A 27,889-nucleotide genomic window follows, 5' to 3' on the forward strand; every position below is an offset into this window, starting at 1 on the left:
AATTTGAAGTGTGAAACTCTGTTAGCCACCCCGCCCAAACACCATTTTCCTCACTTCAGCTATGCGGAAGAGCAGAGGGATATTACTTTCAGTTTAAAAATAGGAACGGTTTCCCATCAGTTTATTCAATTTTGCCCCCTTTCTGGAACTTACTGCGCTTTTACTTGCCTTGGTGGTTAGGGGCTGTGCTGTAAACCAAAGCAATAAGGACGACTTTAGTTAAAGAAGAGGTTTGGGTTTGTACCTTCTTGCTAAGAAATTTTACGACAACTCCAAGATAATGTATTTGAGGTCACGAAACACACAGGTGCTCAGTCTTCTCGCTACTGTCTTGCTTTGAGGGCAGCCAAGAGAGAGGAATGTCATTTTCTTCCGCCACTGCTGGTGACCTGTGGGCAAGATGCAAGCAGAGAGAGAGATCACCGCACTCTTCCTTCCCCGGCTCCCTGCTCTTCTTTGCCTGTTGGTTCGTAGCAGATTCCTGTTCTGCAGCGGTAAGGATGGTTCTGCTGGTTCCTGCAGTCTGCCTGCAGTCACAGCTGGCAGCACAAGGCTGAGGAGAGGGCAGATCTGCACCAGTGCAGCTCAGGCACCGCCTCAGAGCTGTGCCAGCGCACAGTGCAAGCACTCGCAGTGACAAAGGTGCCGCTTAAGAGTTCTGGCCTTTGTGAATATAGCTAATCTTGTTCTTTTTCTTTTTTCCTCTCTCTTTTCTTCACACACACGCACACCCCCACACCCTCCCTTAGCCAAGTAACATTGTGGTACCCAAAACATCCTGTGGCAATTAGTTCCCCGGTTTCCCTGTGGTTAAGTACCTGATTTGATTTCTCCTATTTGAAAACCTCCAGTAGTCGTGCTTGCCTCCTTTACACTAACTACAACTTTACTCCCTATGTTTTTATACAATAACCGCCCCTCTGAAGATTCCTTCTTCAGTATTTCCTTCCGCTGAAGCTAGCTCTTACCCTCGCTGCTGATTTTCTCTGCCCCATTTTAACCCCACCTGATCTGTTCTGGCGTGGGGATCAGAGCTGCACAGGTCTGGGGGGGTTTAGGGCAAATGTGACACAATTCCCGATTTGTTCCGCGTTCCTCTGCGCTCCTCATAAATTTGCTTTTCCTTTTGTGAACTGCCAGTGGTTTTTAAGCCGACACTTTGCAACACCTGCTCTGCCGGCAGCATTCCTCCCGGCGGGGTAAGCACCAGCCCGGTGCACCCCCGGCACATGGAGCAGCTCCCCAGCCCCCCGCTGCCCGCGTCCCCCTCTGTCCCCCCCGTCCCCTCCGTCCCCGCCACCCGCGCCCCCGTCCGTCCCCTCCGTCCCCGCCGCCCGCACCCCGCGACAGCGCAGCGGCCCGGGCAGGTCCGGCTGCTCAGCAGAACCCGCCCCCGCCCCGCCCCTCCCTGGGATGCGAGGTGTCACGTGGCCCTGCGGCCCCGCCCCCTTTCCCGCGCGCGGTCCCGGTGCGGCGGGCAGCCATGGCGGGGCGCGGGGCTGCGGAACGCGTGCTCCCCGCTCTGCCCCGCCTGCAGCCGCTTTCCACGGCCCGGCGCCCGCCCGCGCCGTGGTTCGAGGACCTCCAGGCTGCCGCCGGGACGGCTCCGGGCTGGCGGCGGGGCCGCCCCGAGCGGCAACTTTCGGCCCCGGGCCTCAGCCGCCCGGTCGCTCACGGAAGCTAGGGGAGATGCTGGTGGCAGCGGAGCTGAGGGGCCGGCGGGGTGAGGGGACCGGCGGGGCGGAGGGGGATGGCTGAGGGACATGGCCCGGCTGAGGGGACTTGGGGAGCTGAATGGACGGCGGGAGCTGAGGGGGATGGCGGGGCTGAGGGGGGCGGCGGGGCTGAGGGCACCGGCGAGCTGAGGGGCGGCCGGGCTGCGGCCGTGCCGTGCCGAGGGACCGGGGCGCTGCGCGGACCAGCGCCGCGGCGGGGCTGAGGGCCGGGGGCCGCGCGCGGCGGGCGGCGCCTCGCAGGCGGGGCACGTGCCGTTCGGCGCGTGGCGGGGGAAGCGGAGGAGCGGGGCGGCGGTTGAGCGCGGCGTTGGCGCCACCTACCGACACGGACGCGTCGCAGCAGCCCGGCCCCGTCAGTGCCGACACCTTCCCCGCCAGGCTGCGGCGGCTGGTCAACAGCCCGCGCTGCCGCTCCGTTCGCTGGGGCGCCTCCGGCCGGGGGCTGGTCATCAACCAGCCGCGCTGTGAGTGCGAGCTGCTGGGCGCCGGGCCGGCCGTCGCCGCGCAGCCGGGTGGCCGTGGGGCAGCGGCAGCCGCCGGTTTCTTCAAGACCACGAACTTCAGCAGCTTCATGCGACAGCTCAGTCTCTATGGCTTCCGCAAGGTGGGGGTGTTGCCGGGGAGCGGTGTGCTGGGGCCGGGCCCAGAGGGTGGACAAGGCAACGGTGGCAACGGCACCGGGCCCCTGCATCGCTTCCGCAGCCCCCACTTTCGCCGCGACCGCCACGACCTCCTCGTCCACCTGAAGCGCCTGACGAAAGGCAACAAGGCGAAGATGGCAGCGGGCCTGGATGTGACCAGCCGCCCACCCAACCGCTTCCAGCGCTTGCTTGGCACGCCACTGGCCGGGCAACCGCTGCTTCCGCCCTCGACGCTCAGCAATGCCAACAGGCCTGGTGAGTCGGAGTGGGCCGTGTGGGGCCTTGGTGGGTTTTTGAGAAGCGCTGGGTGGCATGGGATTTGGAAATCAGCACTCCCCTGAGGGAGAAGGGTACCTGTCCTTGCCGGTGTAGGGAAGCTGTCGTTGTTTATGCAGGTAGATCTGCTGCCAGTAAGCATGAGTAGCATGGTTCACATGTATTTCAGGCTGCCTGTAGACTATAGTACAGTCTCCATTGCGTACTACACTAAGAACACCCTTGCCCGATCTCTGTGGAGCTGGCACAGCTCTACCAGATGAACGTTACCGCTTCTTGCCCGTCGGTAAGGATGCCCATCAGTAGGGGTGCTTAATAAGCTGTCATTAATTGTGTGCGAAACAGTGAGTCTTGTGAAGTGATAATTAGAGCATCGTGTTAGTTTTGTGCAAAGGAGGCAAGACCTGGTAGTAAGATTTTTGTCGGTTGTCTCCTGAAAAAGAATTCACAAGCTATGCAGTTTTTAAAACGGATTGCATGAGTAGGTGAGAGCTAATTAGAAAATAATACTGCTGAAAAGCTCTAGAACGTGTTTTCTTTTTTCTAATGCTCTTTGAGAGGATCTGAGTTTTCCCAAGACAAGTCTGAGCCCTCAGGATTATTCCACACGTTTTGTATCGGCCCGAAAGCTTTGTAGCTGGCGCTGTGTAAGGCAGATGTGAATATCTTGCTTTGCAGTGCTCTTGGGCTGCTCTAACTGTGGGCTGCTGCCAGAAGAGCACTCCTGCTTCCCATTCCTTTGGTGGCGTGTTAACTGTCATCTTCCTTGCAGCTGATACAGCAACATGTTGGTTCAGCGCAACGATCGGAGAAGACTTCAACAGCCTTTTTGTGGCTGGCTCCTGGACCCGGGTGATGCACCCCGTGGGTGCAGAGCTGTAAGGCGCGGTGTAGGAGAAGCGGCAGGACTGTAAGGCGCGGTGTAGGAGGAGCGGCAGGACTGTGCGACCAGGAGAAGGGGAGAAGCAGTTGACGGTACTGCTCTCTGCAGCACCGGCTGGCATTTAGAGCAGAGTAGGGTATCACCATGCTCGTGGTTACTGTGTCAGGGTAGGAACTGTCATCTAATTCAAGTGGTGTTTTCCGTGATGTGTGTGGAACTGCACGTGCAATACCAAGAAAACAAAATGAAGCATTGGAGAAGGGATGGAACTTATTTCAGTAGGGAGGCTAGGAAGCATTTAAAGTAATGACTTGATGTTAACGTTGTTAACGCTAAGATGAGTCATTGCAGACTTCAATGACATGTGGTTTGTCTGATGTAATGCAGACCACTGGTAAAGGAAATTATTAGAAAGAGATGACCTGTTCATTTTTTGTCCTCTGTTTTGATGGCTGCAGTTTCAGAGTTTTTGCTCTAGGAGTCTCATTTTCTAGAAAGACAGAACAAGGAAAACATTGGGGTTTCTATGCAGTCAAGTTCTGACAGGCTGACAATGCACTGTTGCGCTCTGTACTGACTATTCAGCGGCATGACTTTGCTGTAAATGTGAGGTAATTTGATAGATAAGAGATACTTGTGTTTGCAAAGCGTCAGTCTGTTCCCAGTGTCTTGCAGCGTGTAACGCTGTGTTAAACATTCAGGAACAATTCCTGGACAGCAACGGGAGGTGGGTAACTTGGCATCCTGTGGTGTCTTGTGTATGTGTTAGAACTAGATAATCTTCATGTCCTTATCCAAAGGTAAAATATAAACAAAAGGATTTTCATACCCCTGTTCCTTCTCTGTTTATAAATGGTGAAAGTACTGAACAGGAAATAAACGGTCCTATACGTTAAGTCTTAGCAAATCTTCAGGGTCAGCTGGTATTTATTTAGTGATTCTTAATGGTTAAATGTGAACTTGCAGAATAATGACTGTATGTTACTGATTTCTTGAATTAGCTTCCGTCAGAGGAGTGCCAGAGGTAAATGTGAGGCTATTTTTAAAAAAAAATCCTTTTGAGTGAGAATTGGAAACTACAGGTCTGAGAAAGCCTGGCTTCTAGATCAACCCTATTGATGTGAACCATCCTGAAACTTGTAATTCTCATGGCTAAATGCAATCCTGCAGGGGAGTCACAAATGCAGTAGTTCTTAGAGAAATCAATGAGCGCAGGCGTTCGGGGTGTTACTGTCAGTGTTTCAAGAAAGCCACCAAAACAGAAATTGGGCTGTCATGGTATAAAAGCAAATACCATTTCATGAAACAGTAACTGTCTGAGAGAGGAAACTGTGAAATAATAGAGAAGAATAAAAGGACTATCTAGGAAATAACAAAATGGCAAAGTCTGGGATATTTTAGTCTGCACTGAACTAGTTGAGCTGACTGAGGAAAAACTGGCTTTGAATTTTTTTTCTTGACCAAATAAATGACTTGTCATAAAGTACTTGCAAAGTCCTTTGGAGGATTTTGACATTGCCCTTCCCTTAGCTGTTTGTGAGCTGTCAGTAGTGGAGTTTGGTCAAATCTTGCTTTATGATGTCCCTTTTTTAAAATGTATTGTCTGATTTAACACACAGTACTTTCAAATTGCTTTTGTTTGGTTTAGTAAGTTACTACACTTTCTGATGTATGGCACATTTCTAAATATGGGTAACTCGTTACTGCCAGTTTAAGGAGGTTGAATGCTACGCAGACACCTGTGTTGGCGCTTCACTCGTGTGCCGCACAGCAGTTACTGCATGCTCGGGTCTAAGAGTACAGTCTCCTTTCTGGGTTAAGTATGCTGGAGCAAAGGCAGTCTTCCCAAATCATGTTGTAGAGCCTTGGCTCCTCATATTGCCTTTCTTTGCCTGTGAAAACTCCTTTCCTTAACACTTGTTTCGCTTTATTTTGTACCCACTGCAGGACTGCTGACTGGAGGACAGTTTCATCAACTTTACGGTCAAGGTGTTTTCCCTCCTTACTCCTACACGGCAACCTCGTGCCGAGCCCCCAGCACTTCACCAGCACAAAGATTAGGTCCGACTCCAGTCCCTTCCACTTGGATCCAGCAGGGACCACTTGGGTTGCTGCCAGGGCAAGGGGCTTCCCCAGCTTTTCCAGATAAAGGGGCTGCCTTTCCGGTACTCCAGACGCTTCCAACGGGAGCCACGTACACACTCCAGCCTGTGGCTTCTCTTCTGCCACTTCAGCAAGGGACTCAAAGCGTTGCCGCATCCATTGCAAATTGTAGCAGCTCTGCATCTTCAGTGCCGTACTCACAAACCTGCTATCCAACAGGTATGGAAAAAAATTTCTGCATTTGCTTTTCAAAAAGAGATTTTAAAGTGAGACTTTCAAATATTTTTCTATAATACTCTGCCATGTGTATATCTCAAGTGAGAATTAGAAAGTGTCAAGTCTAAAAGGAAGATGGACCTTTAAAGCAAAAGGAGTTTCTGTTTGCTATTCGTGTCCTTCCTCCAGATTTTGCGTGTCCCCTGGTGATTTTCTGGATAGCCTTTCTGTTGAGGTGAAAGGGCGAGGAGAAAGACATTTGTCCAAAACTAGTCGGTGTGAGGCTAACTTTCATTTTTGTTTTTTCAATTAAGCAAAACTTGGACAATGATATTAAAGCACTGAGACCTTGTTAAGAAGTAGTATCCTAGGCCTTGGTCTCATGTTTTTCCAGGTTAAGGTTTTAAACCTTAAAGATCAGTCAAACGTATTGTGTAGAACAGGGGTCCTCAAACTTTCTAAACAGGGGGCCGGCGCGCGGATTAGGTGGCCGGAAGTCATCTGCGGCTGCTTGGTTTCCCCCTCCCACCCCCGGCAGGGTGGTGGTGGTGTGGGGGTTCTGTAAATACGGGGGGGCGGATTGAGGACCCTGGGGGGCCATATCTGGCCCACGGGTCGTAGTTTGAGGACTCCTGGTGTAGAATATTTCATTCTGCTCGTACTGTTTTTGTATCTAAATTTTTTTTTCTTGCTTAGCTTCTTTATGTTGTATTTTTTTATGCACTGAAGACTAGAAAGTACAAAAGTCTTGGCTCCTTTCTTTTTTCGAAATTATTTCTGCCACAATTGTCAGTCTCACTTAATCACTTGATTACAAAATAAATCAGTCTCACTTCAGTGTTTTTATTCTTCAGAAGAGGAGTTGAAGCAAATTACTGTTCTTTTCCTTGCCCTTACCTTGAATTGGAAAAATCACATGATAGGTTATTTTCTGGGGAGTGGTGGTCTGTTTGTTGTTGTTTTGTGGTGTGTTTGTTTAATTTCCCTAAAACTTCTGAAATTCAGAACAGTGACCCTTTCCTTGAACAAACTAAAGCTCAGTTATTATTCTTTCCTTCTGCCTGCTCCTCCTTTGGCAGCCGCACCTTCACAAAGACAGCTATCTGTCCCTGTTTAGAAATCCTACACAGTGAAATCATTACATCTTTTGTGCATCTCTTCTGAGACCTCTGCTGAGAACATTTCAGGCAATAATCGCTAGTTTCCATAACGTCATTTTTGTCAAGGAAGGGTTCTGAGGAGCTGGGCATTTCTTGTAGACACACTTAAATGTTTAAGAGACAGGCAACTTCTGCCACGTGCTCCTTGCCTTGTGCCCCTTATGCAGAGATTACTGTGGTGGCCAGAGTGTGGAGCCTGCCTTACCAGCTGCTAACTATTAAGTCTTCTCCCAGGAGCAGGTGTCCTGAGAATCACAGAATGGTTTGGGTTGGAAGGGACCTTAAAGATCAGCAAGTTCCCACCCCCCTGCCGTGGGCAGGGACACCTTCTATTAGTCCAGGTTGCTCCAAGCCTCGTCCAGAATACTTGCTTCATTAGGGTGGGAGGTGGGAGGTGGTCCCCGCTTTGCGTTTCTATGGTTACAGAGCATAGGCTGAAACTCATCATGATGAATTGTAGTTGTCTCTGTCTCAGCTAAGGCCCCAGCCCTCTTCCGTAGTCAAGGGAAGGAAAGGGGCGTCTCGGGCGCGGTTCACGTAGCTCGGTTTAGAGTTTGTCTTGGGGTAAGATTCCTGGTGTCCTGGAAGTGCCTGTTTTGAAGTACTGCCTGTAGGGGAGCTGAGGGAGACCAGCGTAGATTTAGACATGAATATGGAGATCTCTCTCGCTGGGTGACGCTCGTTGCTTTAAGTTTAAAGGATAACTTGGCTATGTTGCTCAGGTAGAATCTTCTGGGGTGGGAGGTGGGTGTGAGAATGCGGTGAAAACATACCAAATTTTGCAAGGTGTAATCAAAACTAAAATGCAGAAACTTAGGGAATCTGAGGCGTTTGAAACCCCCAGTGAATTAATTAGCGTTTCTGAGAGTGTAAGTGACATTTCACTGGAGTATGATAAATCTTTTAATTTTCACTGTCACTCTAGGACTGTCTCAGCGGTTTTACTTCTGTGCCTGTGTATCTCTTAATCTCTCCGCTATCCTTTCTTCTGTATATTATAACATACAGCATGCTGAAAGCGTGTTTCTTCATATGTCCACATGAAAAAGTCTGGTTTCCTTCATCATGAGAGCACAGCAGCAAGATTAGTTTGTTTGGAAAGTGATAGTTAACCTTAAGATACGTATTTAATAAGTGAGAGAACTGAAGAATGTATGTTCAATCTTATTCTTGACTCTCCATTTCACTTTTGAAGTCCCATTAAATGAAATCAAAGTAGAACTTTCTGAAAAGATTTCTTTTTATGTGTATTCAAACTTGTTTGTTAACTTCCGTGACAAAAAAATTCCCTGGTTTTTCATTATGATTCTTATTGAAAAGTCAGTAAAATAAAATATGCTCGTCTAAGTCTCTTTTTCCCCACTAGCCTTAGACCATAATTATTGTAAGGATTTAGTTCTGTTTACTTTCGGCTATCTGCAAAACCTTTGACAGTAGTAGAATCGGGTGAAAGAAATGCATTGAAGCTTCATTATCTGAGAGTGTCTAATAATGAAAAATCAGTCATGGAGACCATGTGAGACACATTAGTTATTGGTGCCACCTGACAGTGCAAGTCCAATCGCGCCTTTGGCATACATCTGTGCCTGTAGGGTTCATTTACATATGAAAACCTTTCTGGTGAGTGGTAGTTCAGGAGTAGTCATGATATTCTTCGGAATGACACACTCTGGGTTAAGATAATTCATTTTCTTTGTAAGTCTTAAAATTCACATGGTCACAAGTGTGTATGTGTGTATGAACACCTAGGCTCAGCTATGTGAATGCACTTTGTGGTGTATTGTGACAAGAAACTCAAGCAGCCAAATCAGGGAGGTGATATTAAGACAGAAAAGACTGATGATGAAGTTTCTGCATGTATGTGTGTGTTTTATCAATTTTACAATATATATTTTTAATATATCTATACATATCTTAAAATAAGTATTTTTAAGATTAAGAAATTGGTCTTAAAATGACTTGGGAGGTAACAATAAATTTCTGGAATTTCGCTTACTGTGTGATTATTGAAATGTTTAATCGAAGTAAGCAATAGAACTGCACACCAGACACAAGTTCCGGCAGTCTGATAGCTGTGTTTGAATTCTTGCAGCCACACCAGAGCTGTTCAGCAGCAGCCCACACAGATCCTCTGGCTGGCTGTGCTGGTCCTACTGCTTCAGCGTGCACCCACGACAGCTTTCTCCAGGTGAGCGTAGCCTACTGAAAGGAGGTGAAAGCGAAGGAGACTGTATGAATGAGCTGCAGGTTTATACACTTGTGAAATTAAGGATATAAATTTGAAAATTGATCTGCTTGATAAAGTGAAAGTGATGTGGTTTACAAATACCTATTTCAAAGAACCACTGAATGTTAAACGGGTAGTTTTGTAATTCAGGTTAGGTTTCAGGGTAGCAGCATAGTGGGTGTCCTCATCAGCGGAGTGTTTTTTTGCTTGACTTCACCAGAATCACTTTTAGTTAATGAGCCTGCATTTGTATTGGAAGAATGTTCTTGCCTGGACAAAAAGAGATTCTTTAATATTATGAAAATACTGAGAAGCAGCTCCACTTCTTTGTCCCGGACAGCTTCCTGCAGTCCTGAGTTTCATTTGTTGAACGAGAAAAACTAAGGTGACTTTGTGGAATGGGCCCCGCCTCAGAGATCTCTTATTAAAGATAACTCCAGTACTTCCTGTAAATGCGTTATGTAATTCTACTGGAAACTGCACCTTATTTGGGGGGCCTGGCTTATCAGATATCAGAAGATCTTTAGTAAGAATGCAAGGGCTTCCTTTTCTATTACAGCGTAACGCATATACTTTTTTCCCCCCTCACAGAGGACAAGCGAAGCAAGTTATGCTTATGTGTGTTGAAAAAGGGTTGACCTACCCAAGCTTGATCATCCGGTTTCCTATCTTGCAAATATCAACCTTTGTCTTTTATTCATGAGTTTTTTTAAAAAATAAGCTTATCCAAGATGGGCGGGTTATGGCCTGGATAACTCCAGCTGCTTGCCAGCAAAGATCAGCCGCTGCTGGTCGGGGGGAATGCCTTCCTTGTCCTGGATCTTGGCCTTCACATTCTCAATGGTGTCACTGGGCTCGACCTCAAGGGTGATGGTCTTGCCAGTCAGGGTCTTCACAAAGATCTGCATGCCGCCCCTCAGACGGAGCACAAGATGGAGGGATGTCCCTGTTCGGGCGCCACATTGACGAGCGAGGGGAAGCAAGCAGCCGACTCAATATGAGTGATAGAGCAAGCTTCGATTTATTACGGCGCGATTATGTCATATATACAGTTCCAGTTAATTATGCCTACTAGTCATCTGCTGATTGGCTAAGCTCTAAAGGGTTACATTTTCATACGTCCTCCTACTTGCGGTTTCTGCGGATAGCTAGCTACATATTTTTTTTTCCTCTCTTGTCTACGCGAATTCCTCAAAGTTATTTACAACATTAGGCACAAGGTCAGTGTTTTTCTCAGCTTCCTTATCAGCATGCCTCAGCATAGCTGCAAGGCCTGCTTCAGCTAACTTACGCTAACTTTGTTTCACAAAGATCTTTAAGGGAGTCATGGCCATGATCACACAGCCATTCTGCAACAGATAACACGTTAGTGTAAGGCTATAAATAGCCAACAGCCAGTCATGCCGTCGATATTGTAGTATTTATTTTTCGCGCAGTGCATCTTTGTCCTCTCACTTTGATCGTGAGCTGCTTTTTTCATCCAGGACGCGAGGATCCGTCTGAGCGATGGGAAGTCACAATTAAATAGCTTATCTCGGAAGGCCGAGATCAATGGGATAGTAAATCATTCCAAAGGAGGTGTCAGAGGTGGTGTTGTGGCTAGATTGAAGGGTAATATACGGTGTCCAAAGGGTCTAGTAAAACTCAGTTGTTTGGAGAAGCAAGTCCGTGGGCAGTGTGTGGAGTCAGAAGAGCTTTAGGCCACTTGCTAGTGGTTGCTTTGTTTCCTGGAAACCCCCAGCAAAAAGCTGCCGAGCATCTGGGCAGAGACTGTGGGAAGGCGATCCTCTGCGTGAGAAGGCCAAAGGCGAGCAGTGCCCTGTATCAGTTCCACCAGGTCAGTAACCGGCTGTCTCTGAGCAGGGTAACACAGCTATCGTACCGCGTGGATCAACGGGACTTCTAGAGATTTCTGAGTCTTAGCATAGCCTAGGTCATTTCTCCTGGAACGTGGTGACAGGCTGTGCAGGTGGTACAGAAGACAGCAGTTTGCCTGCGGTTCTTGCTGAGCTGTGGGGAATAATCAGTTTGCCTTTTGTGTGTTCTGGGGCATATACTTCCCCAAACTTCTGCTGGGGGATGTGGCAAGCTGCAGTATTGAGCATCCTGCCCGGCTGGCGTATTGATCATCCATCAGTAACCACTTGCACAAATCCTCAAAAGCGGTAAAATTCATCAGCCCTGGCTGACTAAGCATTTTTATTGTTCCTCACAAAAAATAGAACTATTGCATGGTATATTTCCTATCGTTCCACTCAATACCTTCCACCAGTTGCAGGAATTCAGTGCGATGCTGTTGAAGCGTGGTTTGCGGGGCGTTTTAGGCTGTTTGGTCCCGCTGTGCGCTGCTAGATAGGAGTGGCAAAGCCTATACGAAACTGCCGGGCCAGTCCCGAAGACAGCGAACCGTATCGGCGCACTAGCAGTCAGCAAGCTGGTTACCAGCCCCGTTTCTGTTGGATCCAGACGGTGCTTTGTGGTCTCAGAAGGAAAAGCTGGCACTCTCGGACAAGGAAGCTTAAACCTTGTGCTGTTCCTTACTGGGTCTTGCAGAGAGCATCACTTTTTAAGTTTAGGAGAGATTAAGACAGGTGGAGTTTCTGGGTCTTGGAGGCCAGCTGCTGGGCTTGTACAGTACGCACCTGAGCTGCTGAAAGTGTTAGGTGACCCTGCCTGGAACACGGGCAGACCAGGCCGGTAACTAACTGGTTGGTTGGCTGCAGTTTGCTCTCCAGGAAAAGCTGCAGAGAATTACTGCGTGGAATGGCAAGGGGGCAGAGGTGGTTATACCCAGACATGGTGGCTGATGATGGTGTATCTCACCAGGTTTCTGAAATCGGGGTTTCAGAGGTTTGTATTACACTCTCATCACAGTTGGTTACAAAACAGGGAGCTCGGGTACAACTTCTTACCCATTTTCCATTAGGGTTCTCTTAAGTGGGGTTTGGATTAGTGTGATGAATCGGTATCCTTGGGTAGGAATGAGTCTTTTGAGAGACCTCCTGCTATCTTCTGCAGCAGCAGTGCTGGCAGCTCACAACCATTAGCTCAATACTTCCCCGCTGCTTTATCATAGATGTGAACTGAGGCTACATGTTGGATTTCAGCGATTATTTTTTTTTTCCTGCCCTCACCTCATTTTTATTTTTTTTTTTTTAATAGCAGCCCTGCTGTTTGATTATTGCTATTACCATGGTTATTAAGCTGTCAGTATTTCCTTGTGGAACTGAAGCAAGAGGTAACAGGAAATGGAAGAAATAAACGTGCAAGAAAAAAGAAGAAAAACTTTCTATTTGTAGTAAGGAATGATAATCAGCTATGTTATTTCAAAAAGAAATCAAGTCTGAATTCTGATTGCCCAAGCACTCAAGCCAGATTTGTGTAGTGCTAGCAGTCCCTGAAAAGGTGTGGTTGTGCTTTAATTCCTGCTCACGCTATGCTAATCTTATAAGTGAAATGCCCATCTTCTCTTTCACCACTTTTGCTAAGTCAGACCATTTTTCCTCTTGAGCTTGCATGACCAGCAAGCTATTAGTCTTTCAAGCCCTGACTTCTCAATCTTTTATTGGTTTTCCTTGTTTCATTGCTGCCCCCCCCCATCCTCGTCTGTCATATCTTTTCCAGGTGAACTAAAAGGATTTAAATTGTACCTTTGTGTGGCTCCTTTCTCCTGTTGGAAATACATACGAGATCCTGTAGTGCATCCAAGAGGACAATATGTGCTATAACAGCTTCAAGCTGAGGTCCCCTAAGAAGAGGCAGAAAAAGATTCAGTATGGGTGGGTTGGTTGGTCGGTTTTTGGCAGGGATGATCTTATTCCTGGACGGTTTGGTAACCCAGATCTTAATTAAAATCCTGACTACTTACGACAGTAAACAAGCAATGCAACAGAAATGAAACACCTTGTTAACATTTTAAAAAAATAGAACTGAAAAAAAAATCAAATGAGAGGAATAATGTTTGAACCTATCTCATAAAAACATAAAGGTGGCTTAGCCTTTAATGAAAAGATTTTGCTTAACTTAACCTAAATTTCTCAAATTCCAGGTTTTATTTCCCTCTCCTTTTCCCCCCACCCTCCACAGTTTGTGGCTATCTGCAAACTGGCACATCTACACGAATCCACACTAGGACTTGACTTCACACACCCAGGAGACGGGATCTCATCTCTTTGTGGTATCTCCTTCAGGGAGAGACCAAGTCCTTCACTGGCATTTGATCTGATACGGCTTTTCTAGTAGGTGATCCTGTAGCTTCCTGTTTCTAATTTACTCGTCTCTGGAAGTAGCTTTTCATTAACCATGACCTCAGCTAGAAGGTCTAAGGATAGTCAGGCACTAAGGACTAATCCTTCATGCTGGATCTCTTCCAAAAGAAGGCTGTATTTTAAATAGACCTGAGTTTCTGTTCAACATCGTTGTATGACTTGTATTTGTCAGAAGAAATGACCCTTCTAGTGTCCTTTGAGTCACCTCCAGAAGAAGTAGCAGTACAGACACTGGCTGTTAAAATGTCATCTATTATTTCACTTGGGTAGGACTTGATGCTTTGGAAAAACTCTGTCATTGTCTTCGTTCTGTTTTAAAGGTTATTCGATATATATGAATTCTACTAAAAAAATCATCACTGGATTGCTGATTGTGTCCTGTCGTCCTGTGATGTCATTACAGTGAAAAATTTTAGTAGTGTTCAGACCTGATCTGTGATGGCAAAGGCAGTCTCTGTAGGTTCTACAAGAAGGGTTTCTGACCTGAAATTCTGTCGGGTTTTTACGCAGATTGATGCAGACTTTGGGTTGTGCCTTTGTGGGACCCTGTCATGACAGGAGAGTCCAGATGTGAGGCTGTGACAGGCAGGGCAGTTTTACAGTATTTGCTGTCATCGGTATTTGAACTCCCACTCCTCCTGGGACTGGGGCATCCCTGGGGGGCACCCCTTGTGTAGATGTGCCTATGGACAGTCGCTTGAGGAGGAAAATGATATTATTGGTTAAGAAGCGGTGAGTTCCTCAAGTTGGTTGTCCATATGCACATTTACAGCATATGGACCTTTTTCTTTTGCTTAAAAATGTTGTGGTTTATACTGGGTTTATACACAACAGGAATGCTTGAGTTTTAGAAGGAACTGAAGGCGGGTGGATTTTCTCTCTCATTTTCTGTTACATATGTGGCACGTGAAGAGGGTGGTTCTAGTGTACCCCCACAGGTCCTACTAAGACCAGAAGTCTCTGATTTGAATGCTTGGGTATATTTAACACCTGCGGTGCAAAGGGTGTGCAGACAATGCATCTGCAGGCATACACCAGCTCCTCTCCAGGATAGACCATGAATAGAAGAAAGGAAGTGTGCCAAGAGTAAGGTGGTTAATGAAAACCAAGACAAAGTAGTAGCTTTTTTTTTTTCTTCTTCTGGTTAAACTTGCTATTTTAACTGAGAATAACAGACAATCTTTCAAGCTTTTGGATAAATGGATAAACAGAATCAATACACATCCTGTCATGGTAATTTTTTATACAAAAGTTCACTGTATTTTGTTTTTTCCAGAATCCTCCAATGCAGTCATCTTATGAAGCTGAACTGATGCCATCTGACTGGCTATGTAATATATCTGAAGAAAACAAGAAGGCAGAAGTCGGTCTTGAAGCCATGTTTCAGGTTGCCGCTGAGGTGCATTCATCATGCAAAGCTGAAAAGTGGAAGTGGCACCTGTAGAGAGCCAGAGTTCAATCCTGGAGCTTAATGGAAATCAGGCACTGCCTGTTAATAGTTACACACCTTCTTCAACTGAGGAAAGCCAGCTGGAACGTCTCACTCCTGTAACTTCAGACACGTCATTTCTGGTGGCAGCAGATCGAACACTGAATTTGTCTCCATTACAGCCTTCTGACATTCTTTGTGCTGCCGATCCCACTCTGTCTATAGAAACTGCTGCTGCTGCTAAAATACTACAAGAACTTCTGACCACACAGGAAGCAGATGAAGAACGGAGCAAAGAACCACATCACCACGCAGCTGAGTTCTCCCTCATGATTTTTCAGGAAGAATTGTTCAGTCCAGAGCAGGTAAGGGGTAAAGGGAGGTAAACCAACATCTTTCTTGAGCTAACTATATTTGATAGTAATACTAGGGTCTGGACCGATAGCTTTTTCAATATTCTTGCCTGCTCAAGAACCGAAGGCTTCTTTAATTAAGCTGTTAATGGACAGTGAAGGGTTTGCTTGGTAAAGCAAGATATAAAAAGAAGACGGAATGAAAAAGTATCCCATGTTAATGAGCATGACATGTGTCAGCCTGTTGGCCAAGTTAGGGTGTTCATTTGCATGGGAAACATGTGTAGTGCAGGTGTATTCGTGGTGATGAAGTGGATGCTTTTTTAGGTTGTAACATACCGTCTTTTAATCTCCAACAAAGAAGAGTATTTTGAGAATTGCCACTGGAGGCAGATTTTTGCTTAAATTTAGATAAACGGTTAGATTGTTTCTGATAAATAGTTATTAAGTTCTGTTTTCAGTGGAAAGTATAGTCTTTTGACATTTGAATGGTATAAAGCATCTTCATTGGTTTAGACTTTGTGGTGTACAACAAGTTGTAATTGTACTTCAGTCTACCTGGAGCTGGTCTTCCCTGTATGTAAAATTGTAAGTCTCATGAGGGGTGAGGGGCATTCTAGATGTTACTCTGTTAAGGGAGCAAATGCATGCTCTGCGCTTTTTTTGGTTTGTTTTGAAAACAAAGTAAACTCAGGAGATTGACTGCATCTGTTTCTCCTGCATGAGACCTACCTTGCATGTAGGCACTCAAAATCTCATTTTTGTGTATGCATTGAAGCTACTGTTTTATTGTTCTGTCGGTAGCTTGACGCCTTCACTGAAGTTTCTAGATCGGAAATCATCAGCTGGTGCAAACCTCCCATTGTTGCTTTCAGCCAGCGTTATAAAGATTAGTCATCTTCCTCTTGGGTATCTTTCTAGAAAGGGATGTGTATTCTGATCAAGCCTCTGCATAGCTCAAGCCTAGACTAGACTGTTCTGCTCCGTACTGTGTAGGGAAGAGCACATCCCTGTGCTAGTGCATAGAGTTGGCAGTACTCCTTAATTGGTGCCCACTCAATATATTAAGTGTTGACCGCACTTTAAATGTTGTCAGTTTCGAGAATTTTTGAACTGCGTTTTTAGAATGATAGGTTGTCCCTTGTTGAAGGCCTTTGGAGTCCATGACCTGAAATTCCTTGTCAAGAACTGGGGGAATTAAGCGCATGAACCACGTAGTTGTTTGGGAGGGAGGTTTTGTATATTTGTGAGAATCCTGATGTTGGTCCTGGACCGTAACTGGTTAAATAACTGGCCTCATTTTTTGAGCAATTGAAAAGCAATTCAGGGACTGTTCAGCGTTTTGTTTGACAGATTCCCTCTTTCTGTTAGAACTACTCTTCAACTAGTCTCCTCCTCCCAAACTTGGGAGAGGGAAGGTTAACTTAACACCCTACTTGTCCAGAGCCTGGGGTCATGGCAGGTGCAGAACTCTCCAGAGGAGGCTTCTGTGCCTGTACTCCTCACATCAGGCTCCAGCACAGTTTTCTTCCTCATCCCTGAATCTGGAAGCACTCAGGCTTTCAGCGGCTGTTGGTACCATGTGTTTTAGAGCAAGCTTGTGACAGAATAGTGGGCGTGCACAGAAGACCGCTCTGTTCCTCTCTATACGAGCAGAGGGGGAGCAAATTCCTCCACTGTTCTTACAAGAGCATCAAAACAGCTCTGCTGGGTCAGATCAAAGGTTTGTCTTGCCCAGTGTCAAGTCTCAAAACAACCGCTGTAACCTGATGTGTAGGGAAGAGCAAGAACAAGGAGCGCAAACAGAGCAGGGCATTCCTGCTTACACATTCCAGCTACTTTCAGCCCGAGGACTTGCGATGATACTGTGTACTTCATCCTGGGTTTCTGCTCTGTGGACTGAAGTCAGCCCTTGAAACCGTCGGTTTTAGCATACGGGACCTTTTGACCAAGCTGGTACTGTTTTGTTTTCTGTTTCGTTCACAGTATTTCCCAGCATTTAATTACTCTTGTGACCAGCACTGAGCCTTGAACTGTCTTCCTCATAGAAGTAACAGTTTAGTAGAAACCTGCTTTATTCTGCTTTCCCGATTTCCTAAAAGACAGCAAATTAAAGAGCAGCTCTTTACATGAAAAGAGTTAGTACATTCAACAGTTCAGATCCAGCGTTGTCCTCTCAGCCTCAGTGAATTTCTGTCCTAGACTTTTAGAGGCTTTGGCCTTCAATGGGCATCTCTTATTCCACTCCTACTCCTAAGAAATGTTTTGTTTTCTTCTTAAAGTGGAAATAGAACATTTCTGTAATGCTTGATCAGGAGGAATTTGCCTCCGATTTCGTTCAGTCTCCTTGGCAGCATACCTATGTGAAGGCTGAAACGCTTGCTTTCTTTGGGGAAGGTGAATCCAGCAAACCCCATTCATGCGAGTTGCTAATTTTAGTACCTCAGCTTCCCATCATGGTTCCAGCTGGGTATAGGTATAGTCCAGTCAGTGTCTCGTAAGTCGTGTAAGTAGTGAGATGCAGCAGTTTTGGCGTTTTTCAGTAACTGAAGTGAAAAGGCAAAACTTTCACGTCTGTCAGCTTTGGTAGCTTTGCTTGATTCTCCGCCAAACAATGTTTTGGACTCTGAAGTTGCAGAGTATCAGACCTGAGTGGAGGGTCTGTCCACAGGTGCGGTGAATCCGTGGTCAGAAACATGTTCGCTTAAAAGACCAAACAATAAAAAAAAGGGATAGCTTGGGAACCAGACTTGTGTGGGCTAGGCTGATGCTGTTAGGCTGAAAATGGTGTTATTACCTATTACATTAGATTACTGAAGAGTTGGTGTGTAAGATTCTATAAACACAGTGATAAAAAGAAATCTGAAAGGGGTGCTGTGCAGTATGACTGCTCTTCAGTTTCCTCACACGCAGCTGTAAGGGTTAAAATTGGACACAGCGTTGGAAGTACAGGTTCACCAGTGAGGGGGAATGAAATTTCCTCAGTTTGCTGGCCACGCTCATCCCGGTGTAGCCCAAGGTGTCGTTAGCCTTACTGGGCACTGCAGCATCCCCAGGTCCTTTGCAGAACTGCTAGTTAGAGTGTCTAGACTACTTTCACCACGTAGGCTAGTAACAGTTTCTTAATAATGGTGATCCCAATATGCATGTTATTTGTTTTTTCTTTATCAAACACTGCAATTTGGTTTCTACATCCCCTGCCTGGTATTGCTCTTCATTAGTCCCTTCTTTTTAAATAATGAAGTTTGCAGAACTGTTTCTAGAGCAGTTGTCCGGTGGAATATCCGGTTTAGAATGCTTACCTGAGAAATCTTCCCTTCTCGCACTACTTGATGAAGGCTGCTCACTGATTTTTCTAGAACTTGCTATTATGGAAATGTCACCAGGAATAGAGAGGTCATCATCACTCGTGAGACTTGGATTCTAGCTGGTGAAGGTAGTGACCTACAGCCAGCCTGCCGCCTTTGTTTTTGTGCCTGGGAAGGAGTTGTGGTTCAGACATCAGACAAAAGGCACTGCTAGCCACGTGTTTTTCACGTGACCTTGTTAACAGTACTAAAGCAGTACATCCAGACAGCACATTTCAAAGAGGAAAAAACGAGTCAAATGGGTATCCAGCAAGTGCAGGAGGTGTGTGGGAGGGAACTAGTTCTCCCTGGAGTACTCCATTACTGTATTTGCACAGGCCTTTTTGGATGTTATTATACAACTTTGTCAAGCAATGTATGTGTGTTTCTATTGATACGTATACACATAGCCTGTTACATACTCAACATTGAGTAATGACAGACTCAAGGTGGTGAGCGTGATTTTTGGAAAGACTATCTTATTACCAAGTGTGACCTCTTGTCTTCTGTAAACTCACACATAATGGTTTTCAAAAGCTTTTTTTCCCCTTAATAGAAGGAAACATTGCAGGCTCTGAGCAGTCATTCATCTTTAGGTTATTGATGGATAAGATATTTGCAGAAGAGATGACTATTCTAGAACAGGTGATACTGTGAAATTTTTTCTGTCTAAAGGTAGATTCCAGGTGCTTAACTTTGGGCCTGTACTGCCTCAGTGAAAATGAAACAGAACTTGGTTGTTCGGGCCTTTTTTTTTTTTTTTTTAAGCTACAGGTTTTTGCCACATGATCATGGAAATGTACCAGTTTGCCAAATGGTTGCCTGCAAAATACATGTAGAGCAGCAGCAGAGGGCTCTAAAAAGCAAGCAACACGTTATAACTTAATGTCTTAACGACTGGATGGGGTGGGGTGAGATTCCCAACCAGAAATGTGTGGTTCACGTGTGGTTCTGCATCACACAGCTCTGCCAAGTTGTTTGAGCTAGATCTGTCGTTATTATTACACGTGCTGGTAAGAATGAGTGCACCTGTATTTCTTCTAGCTTATTTCTTCTAGCTAGTTTAATAACTGAGGGAAAAGTTCAGACTGTGGGGACATGTACCCTAACTTTGTGTATTCTAGTTTTCTGATCTCATATTTTGCTTAATATGATGTTTTGTAAGAGGTTGTTTCAATTTAGCAACCTTAATTCTGAGTTAAAAACACTATGTCAACTGTCTAGGCAGTGTTCACCACCTGTTAGGTGCCCTTTTGGAGTGGAGAAGAATAGCTTTTATTTTGTTTTATTGGTTTTATATTAGTTTTATTATAAGATAACATTGAGTGATCTTTGGTTTTATTTCTTTTGGTGTTGTGTTGTGTTTTTTTAAGGAGAATACTAGTGTTAAAAGTGAATCCAGGGCATCAGAGACAGAAGAGAGACAATTCACTTCAGGAGCTGAGCCTGTGAACGAATCTGTAGAACAGACAGATTCATCTGTAAAATCTTTCTCCCGGAAAAGACGCAGTTCAGACACAGGCAACTCTCTTGGTAAGAAAGATTCTACGTTTTCTCAGAGATTACGGTGACAGCTACTCTGAAACTAACTATTACAGAAAGGGGAGAGTAGAAGAATTGTTGTCTGCCGTGTAAATACCTCATTGTTCCTTCAGTTAAAATACTAAACTTGTACAACCTCTTAGTGTACTTATCAACACACTTCAATAGAGACACGTATGCTAATTACTCTGATGTGGGAAAGGGTATAAATTATGTAAGTAAATAAAACTTGAAGTTCTGGGAGTTGTGCCAGAAACCTGGATGTCACAATATTGAGATTAAGTCCATAGACGTGTTCGCTGGAGGGCGACAGTGCTGTGAAGGAGACACTGAGTAATGAGGTAACTATGGAAGTTCCAGGGGCAAAACCCACCAAACTGATGAAGCTAGTGTAGAAGTCTGAACTCTTTGTCTCAGATCACTTAACACATTGTACCAGTCTGGTAGTGTCCTGAAGCACATGAGAAAAACAAGCCGCAGAGTATCTGAGGCTAAAAACTTCACAAATCTAGTAACTGAAGGGAAAACCTAAATGCCCACAGATTAGAGAGACATAAGAGGACACAAAAAGTACTTGGGATCCATTCTAGAGGGGAATTTGGTTCAGCCTGCAAGTCTCTAAGAAGCTGTTTCCCTCACAGCTGTTCATCAAAGAGCCGATGGTGGGGTTTGAAGAGCTGTTGCTCACTTCAAAGGGTGGTTTCTAGATTCCAGATCATGATGCTAGTTAATAGTTCAGCTCATAATGCCCATCAGTTTCAAACATTTAAGTAAGGAATAAAGTCTTTTTGTCAGGAAGCTGAGAAAAAAGGTGGGATGCCACCTTGAAAGAAGACAAGCTTTTGTTTAAAACACATAATCAAGAGTTCTTGTTCAATTACTTCCTGGTATCACAGATAACTAGCAAACTTCTCAGCTTTCATATCTGAAGCAAAACATTTGCTTAACGTGCCAGTTGTAAAGTTATGTACAGGAACATGTTGGAAAGCATTCCCATGGGATTGTTCCACAGGGATGAAACACTGTTATGCTAATGCTAATTAGCAACGAATGGCATAGTCTACTCTCTGGGAAATGTGACGGTCATCCAGGTCTGCATCTCCACTGTTGTACCTTTGAGGCTTGGTGTGCGTGTTAAGGGTAGAGATAGACAGCACACCTGAGCCCAACGTGATCAGGCTCAAGCTAGCCCAAAGTCAGTTGGGTGCGTGATAGAAGCCTCCAAGCTGGCATAGCCTGTCGGCTGCATGTCAGCTGTAAGCCTGAAGCAGGCAGGCTCAAGTGCGAGCTGACTTCTGCTGCTCTGACTACACCTTTGTCTGTCAGCACCTCCTGTCCTCTGTGAGACTTTGGAAACAACTTCTTTTTTAATCTCTCTGTGCTAAAATGCATCACGATGATTTCCAGGTGTTTCTTGGCAACTTGCCCTCTGAGTGTGATGGAGTCCTCTCTGTTTTCCTGTTTTCCTTTGGGCACTCCTTTGCAAGTTTTCTGAGCCTGCAGTTTGACACATGCACCCTGCTGTGAAAAAGGCTCTTCTTCCATCTATTTCAGTAGGCTGTTTTTTTCTATGTTAACTTTCTTTGTTAACGTCACTTTTCTTTAACATCACTTTTCTTTGTTACGTGGTGACACCAAGTTCTAGATACCACACAGTGAGAGCCCATATAATGTGGTACATTTCAGTGACTGGGAGCAGCTCTGAGCCCAACCCGAGGTGTTAATCTGTAAAAACGCACCAAGAATCAAACCTGCCTTTGTGGAGAAGGCATTGCTTCCCTCCAAAGAGTGGACTGGACTTCTTTGCATTTCACAGCTGTTCTGTAGCAAGAAAAGACAAGCGTCCTTTCCCTAAAACACCGTCCCCAGGGTTTCCCTCCATAGCTGCCAGCCCATCTCTGCAGCACCATAAATCACCGAGATGGGTTATCTGCTTCCTTCAAATGGAAAACCAATGTATTTAACCAGCCTTCTCAGCTAAATTCTAGTTTACCAGTTTTAAGAACATTCTGCCCAGCAGAATCTAGATGAAAGGTGTCTCTAGTTCATTGTCCTGTCTCCAACAGTGTCTTCGGCATTTCTGTACCATTAAGCAGAAAAGGCCTCAGTAACCTTCAGTTGATTTTTAGAGTCCCTTTTTGAAGCTGTGCAAACATTTAGCATCCACTGTGGTTTTTGTAAGTTAATGTCATTAATGCAGATTAACTACACAGCGGGTGAAGAACCCTCCTCTTCAACTACTTCTGAGTCCTCCTGGGAGCCAGAGTCTGCTACAAAGGGTGCAGAACTTAACTCGGCGCTAAGATACATCATTGCAAATGATTACGGGCTGTGTCATCTGTTCCCTTCCCACTCCTTTTCTTGAGAGGCGATGGGTATGGTGCTCTAGCTCCTGCCGTGTTTATCACACGGAGGTGCAAGGAATAGTTCACCTTTCAGGGACTGCTTTTTTTCAGCCCCAAGCTCGCTCTTAGGACATAGATTTGAAGGTGCTGATGATGCATCTGCTTTTCCCACTACTTTCTAGCTGAGCTTGTCTGTTAAAATGGGAGTTTTGAAATAAATCTGTCCGCTTTTGTTGGCAGCATACACACTTGCAACAGGAGTCCTTTTGGACTTCACAAAGGATTGAGAGGAACTCTGTACATACTTTGAGTCTCCTTCCCCATCTCCTCTGCATTGTGCTCCACAGGCACACTCAGCTAGTGAGCACAGCTGTACTGGACCTAATATCTGTGGCTTGTGCTTCCTCTTCTAAAAGAGCACGGGAGAAGGACCAGATTCTGATGGGAGGAATTTTTGTTTGCAGCCCGTCTTTCTGGAAATAGGCATCTCAGAATGGAGCAGGGGGAATTTGTTACTTGTGGATTGAAGCATTTAAGCTGATGCTGAGACATTAAGCAAAAAATCTTTCTTTCTCGATGGCTGACCATATATTTTCTGTGAGTCGTCTAGTCCTGCAAATAATCTGATGACTGTCTCTGACTTTTTTTCTTTTTTATGCTGCAAGGTGCCCTAGACATGTACCACCCACTCCCATGCCGCTGCAGTTGTGTCACTGTGTGTTCTCTCTCATTCCCTCCAAGGTAAATAGATTTCTAGGTGCAATTGCTAAGGGCAAATCTTCATTCAGGCAAGGTCTCCCATGCTGTCATCTGTTCCCTTGAACTGTTTATTGCACCTTCCAGCCAAAAATATTGTTAATGTTCATTTAGTTTTCCTATCCGGTCACAGTGAGATCTCTTCCTACAAAGGTGTTAAGAGTTAATGTGGGGACAGGCCTGGCCCTGAGCTCTTGAACATCTGTGTGAAGCCCAAAGCGAAGTTGCTCTCGGGAGTCCGAGCGGCAGCTGCTTGCTCCAGCTCAGTTGCCATTACCTTGACGTCATTATATATTCATTGAAGGCATTTCAAATTGCCTGTCCTGGCAGTCTGCTCTTTGGGATGAGTGGGTGTCATACCCTGTGTCTTAACTTGCCATAATTTAGAGGTGCATTGTTACAAGCCCCCTCATTTCTCCATCCCTATGCGTTTTCAAGATGTGTTCCCAACAGAGTTTGCTCTGGCAGGAGGCAGGTGTCAGAAAGTGCAAAAGTGGTGCCTATTGGGCAGGAACTTTGTAGTACAGAGAACGAACAGAGGCTGGAAGATGTGAATGTGTTTGTTCAGAGGTTAAATTTCTTGTGGGTGATGTTTGCAGTGGTAGCGCTGTTGTGACTTTATCGGGGTACTTGTTCGTTTTCTTGACCTGCAAGATCTGGCCATACGTGGGAAGTATCTCTGTGTTGCTGTGGATCGACGTAACTGTCAAAAAAGGAGCCTCTTGTCTGTCCTGTCTGTGACGCCACGAGTTTTTTCTGGGATCCAGGCGCTGGCTGTGGTGTGCTTCGAGGCAATTGTGCCTTTTCTGGGTAAACAAAGGGATATGGCACAAGCAGGTCAGGCCTTTCTGTAGATACTGCCAGGGGCTTATAGTAATTAATGTTTGGCTTTTGGTATCCATGGTGGCAAAGGCATTTCTAAATAATACGCACTGAGGAATGGGAGCACTTTTCTTATAATCTGCTTTGGGTTTTTATATTTAAATTTTTGAAAAATTGGAAGAATTCCTGTTTCTTTAAACAGTAGGCCTCAGGTGATCAGGTTATAGTCTGACATTGAAAGCATATTTTATAGTACCTGATAGAAATGCAGTTGCTCTGTATGCTGCCAAGGGAAACATATCCAAGCACTGATACGTACTCAGTGTTCCCTTTTCTTCCTAGTTCTCCGTCTACCGGTGGATGTACCTCGGAAGCGGGGGTGCTTTCTGGAGGATGAAATAAGAGAGTGAGAAGTGGGTGACAAATGTGCAGCAGCTGCCAGCTGGATTCCCCTGTCAGACTCCAGCAGCCGTGGAGCTTTGCCCACAACAGCCACTTTGGATCATTTCAGCTGTGTTTAAAAAAAAAAACAAAAAACCCAACAAAACACCAAAGACCACACACAAAAAAGCCCCAAACAAAACAACAAAAAACCAGCAAAAAAACCAGCCCCACACCACTCTATTTTTTGCTTTCTTTTTAACTTGGTAGGGTATTGTTCAGTAGGCCTCTTTCATTACATTTTCTACCTGTCAAGTTATAAAGTACCGAGTGGTCAGAGTAATTAATATGAAGTAATTCCTTAGCTGTTTGTATTCTTTAGATTTGGAAAGTCTGAACTTTACAGGAACCCTTAAACACTTTCTTGAGACATCCTTACTGGGAAGCAAATGGGTTTTAGTGCTCTGTTAGGAATCTGTTTCACTTATTTATTTATCTATTTAACGTTGTTGGGAGCTACAGTATGCTCGGCATAGGTGGTGGTTGGTGCTCTCGCTGTCTTTGCTTGCAGTCGTACCGTGGCCCTTTACTGGGGATCGTGTATGAAACAAAAGCATTGGAAAGTCGCAAGATTCTGGGTCTGAATGGGTCTGAGATTTCAGGAGAGCAGCTAAAGGAAAGATGAGCTAATTTTCTAAGTGATTAACCAGGAAACCTTCTTCCTTCCTGAACCAGCTCTCTGTTTCACCAGCAAGTGGATGTATGTCACAGCTGCTGATCTTTTACGTTCCTGGGGAATTCTTCTGGTTTAATAATTTCCTTTTGATGCTAATGGTATCTGTAATGATAAGTTATTTATTATTCTAGTACTCCATTCTAATTATGTCTTGAAAATATTTTTTAAACTTTTAGAGGAAGATTGTACTTATGTTGATAGCAGATCTTAAGTTTTTAATAGCTATACATTTGTGTTCATGTTAAAATACTGTTTGAAGGATAAAGGGGGCACATCCTCTACTTGTGGTGTTCAGGAGATCCATGTGGAAGAGCACCTAAACCATCCATGTAATGGCTTCATGCGTGTTCATACGAGCCAGCCCTGAGCAAAACGCACGAGAAGGGAGCAGAGAAGCTGTCAGGACCGCCTCGGCTTGTGTAGCTCCCAGCTGTGGCCGGGACGTGCTAAGGGAGCACCAGGCAGTAAGATGAACTGAGGCGAAACCTTTCCTTACAGCTTCTGTAATAACATCTTTCTTAACCAGTAGTAACTTCTGTAATAAGGTGGTTTGTAACAAGATACTACTTTTTTAAAAATAACTTTTGTAATAAGATGTTTTGTAATAAGGTATTTTAAATAAGTAGCACCTTCTGTAATGAAGGTGTTTTTACCGATAGTCTTGTTACCGGGAGCAGGGTGGGATGTGGTTTCCCGTGTGTGCCCTGTTGTACCCCTGCCCAGGCAGGGTCGGCCTCAGGTGATCAGGTTCTAGTCTGCCGTTGGAAGCGTATTTTGTAGTGCCCGACAGAAATGCGGTTGCTCTGTACGCTGCCGAGGGAAACATACCCGAGCCCTGCTGTGTACTCAGCGTTCCCTTTTCTTCCTAGATCTCCGTCTGCTGGTGGACGCCCCTTGGAAGCGGGGGTGCTTTCTGGCGGTGACAGATGTGCAGCAGCTGCCAGCTAGCTTCCCTTGTCAGACGTGTAGCGGTGTTGCAAGAAATGGAGCTTTGGCACGGCAACGGGTGTCGCATCGGTGTTCTCTCCGTGTTCTCGATGACCAGGGGTGAGCGTGTCACAGCTGGAAGAAACAGCTGCTTCCTGTTCCAGCGGTTCTCGCTGACACGTGTATCACCCAGCGGCCGCTGCCCGGCAGAGCAGTTCCCAAGCCGGCAGCTGCTCTTCCTTTGCGCCATGTCCCAGTTCCTGCGGGGCGGCTGCAGGGGCGAGCCTGGCTGCGCGGCAACGAGCCGCCCCGGCCCCTGGCCCCTCTTCGGGAGCCGTGGCAGCGGCGGCAGCTCCCAGCACCGTGCCGGCCCGTGCGCGCTTTCTGCGCGGCTGCAGAGGCTTTGCGGGGTTTGCGGCTGTGGCAGCGAGGGGGGGGGCTCCCCGCGGGGGGGCGGTGCGTGGGGCTCGCGCTGCTGCGGACACTCCGCTCTGCTCGGCCGCGCTGCCTGCGGCGGTGGGTGCTGCCCTTGATGCTGCTGGGGGCTCTGGGCTCCGCTCGCACCTGCCTGCCTGCTGCCTGCGCGCCGCGGGGACTGCCTGCTGGCTTTTAACCCTTTGTTATTAGAAATACCAACTGGGGGGGGTGTGGGTTTAAAAACAGCGACCAGACATCACCAGACCCACGCAGTTTACTTAAGCTGCAGGAAATAACTCTGGCCCAGGATTTACAGCCCAGTTTCCACCCGCCCCGGCCCTGGGCTTCCCGGGCTGCAAGCACACGTTGCTGGGCCAAGTTGAGCTTCTCATCCACCAACACCCCACAGTCCTTCTCCTCAGGGCTGCTCTCCATCCGTTCTCTGCCCAGCCTGGTGTTTCCCCAGCCCACATGCAGAACCTTGCACTTGGTGCTTCTTTCCTACTTTCCGTTAGATCTAAAGATGTGGGTGACCTCCCTTCTACGGAACATGCAGCAAGAGCACTATGTCAAATCAAGGTTCTCTCTCTTTGAGTTTCAGATTTTTTTCACAGATTGGTACTTGCGTAATGGCTGCTTAGAAAAGAAATCTTTGCCCAGAGGAGCGTGCTGTGTGGCCCAGCTCTCAACGAGGTGTTCAGGCCTGGACATAACTTTTAATACCAAAGTGCAAACCAGTTCTGTTTTGATGGAGTTCTGAGAGTTCTGACACCGTTTAGGTAACAGCATGAAATGTTGGCATGTGGCTGAACTTTGTTGATTCAATAGCTGGTAAATATTCCCTGGTCAGCCTTCCAAAAGTAATCTGCCCAGGGGGATGCAGGAGGCTCGGCAGCAAGTAAAGCAGGGCTTTGCAGGGTGGGGGGTGGTTTCTCATTGAACGTGTCCTCAGGGAGACTGACATGTTTGAAGCAAACGGGAGGCTGGTGGAATAGGTGCACACAGCCAGTGTGCGTGTTGTAAATAGATGTTATGATTGCTAGCCTTAGACTCTCTGTTAGCAATTACTATATCCAAATATAAAAAAATTGGAAAATATCAGAGCTGCACAACAAAGGACAGCCCTGGGAAGCACAAAAGCCGGGAAACAAAACCAGTGCATTTACAGGTACCTTAACTCTGCATCTTCATGTTACATGGTTTGCTGTTAGATGCTGGCAAAACAGAGTGTATTACTTCTGGAAGAACTAAATTCTGCAGCAGAGTAATAATGGGTGCTGCTTATCGTATGGAGCCTTTCCCTCTTTGTAGACAAGTCAGCTAA

General features: G+C 46.0%; 1 protein-coding gene across 1 annotated transcript; it reads left to right on the top strand.

Annotated features, from left to right (window-relative positions):
• Positions 1-1,483: 1,483 nt before the first annotated feature.
• LOC129735192 (heat shock factor protein 5-like) lies at positions 1,484-23,725 on the top strand. The gene is made up of 5 exons (XM_055700547.1): positions 1,484-1,635; positions 2,115-2,632; positions 5,484-5,858; positions 14,787-15,304; positions 20,013-23,725. Exons 1-4 carry the CDS (start codon positions 1,484-1,486, stop codon positions 14,810-14,812), a joined length of 1,071 nt encoding a protein of 356 aa, XP_055556522.1. The 3' UTR covers positions 14,813-15,304; positions 20,013-23,725.
• Positions 23,726-27,889: the final 4,164 nt, after the last annotated feature.

This window comes from Falco cherrug, unplaced genomic scaffold, assembly GCF_023634085.1.
Source record: "Falco cherrug isolate bFalChe1 unplaced genomic scaffold, bFalChe1.pri scaffold_53, whole genome shotgun sequence".
Lineage (NCBI taxonomy): Eukaryota > Metazoa > Chordata > Aves > Falconiformes > Falconidae > Falco > Falco cherrug.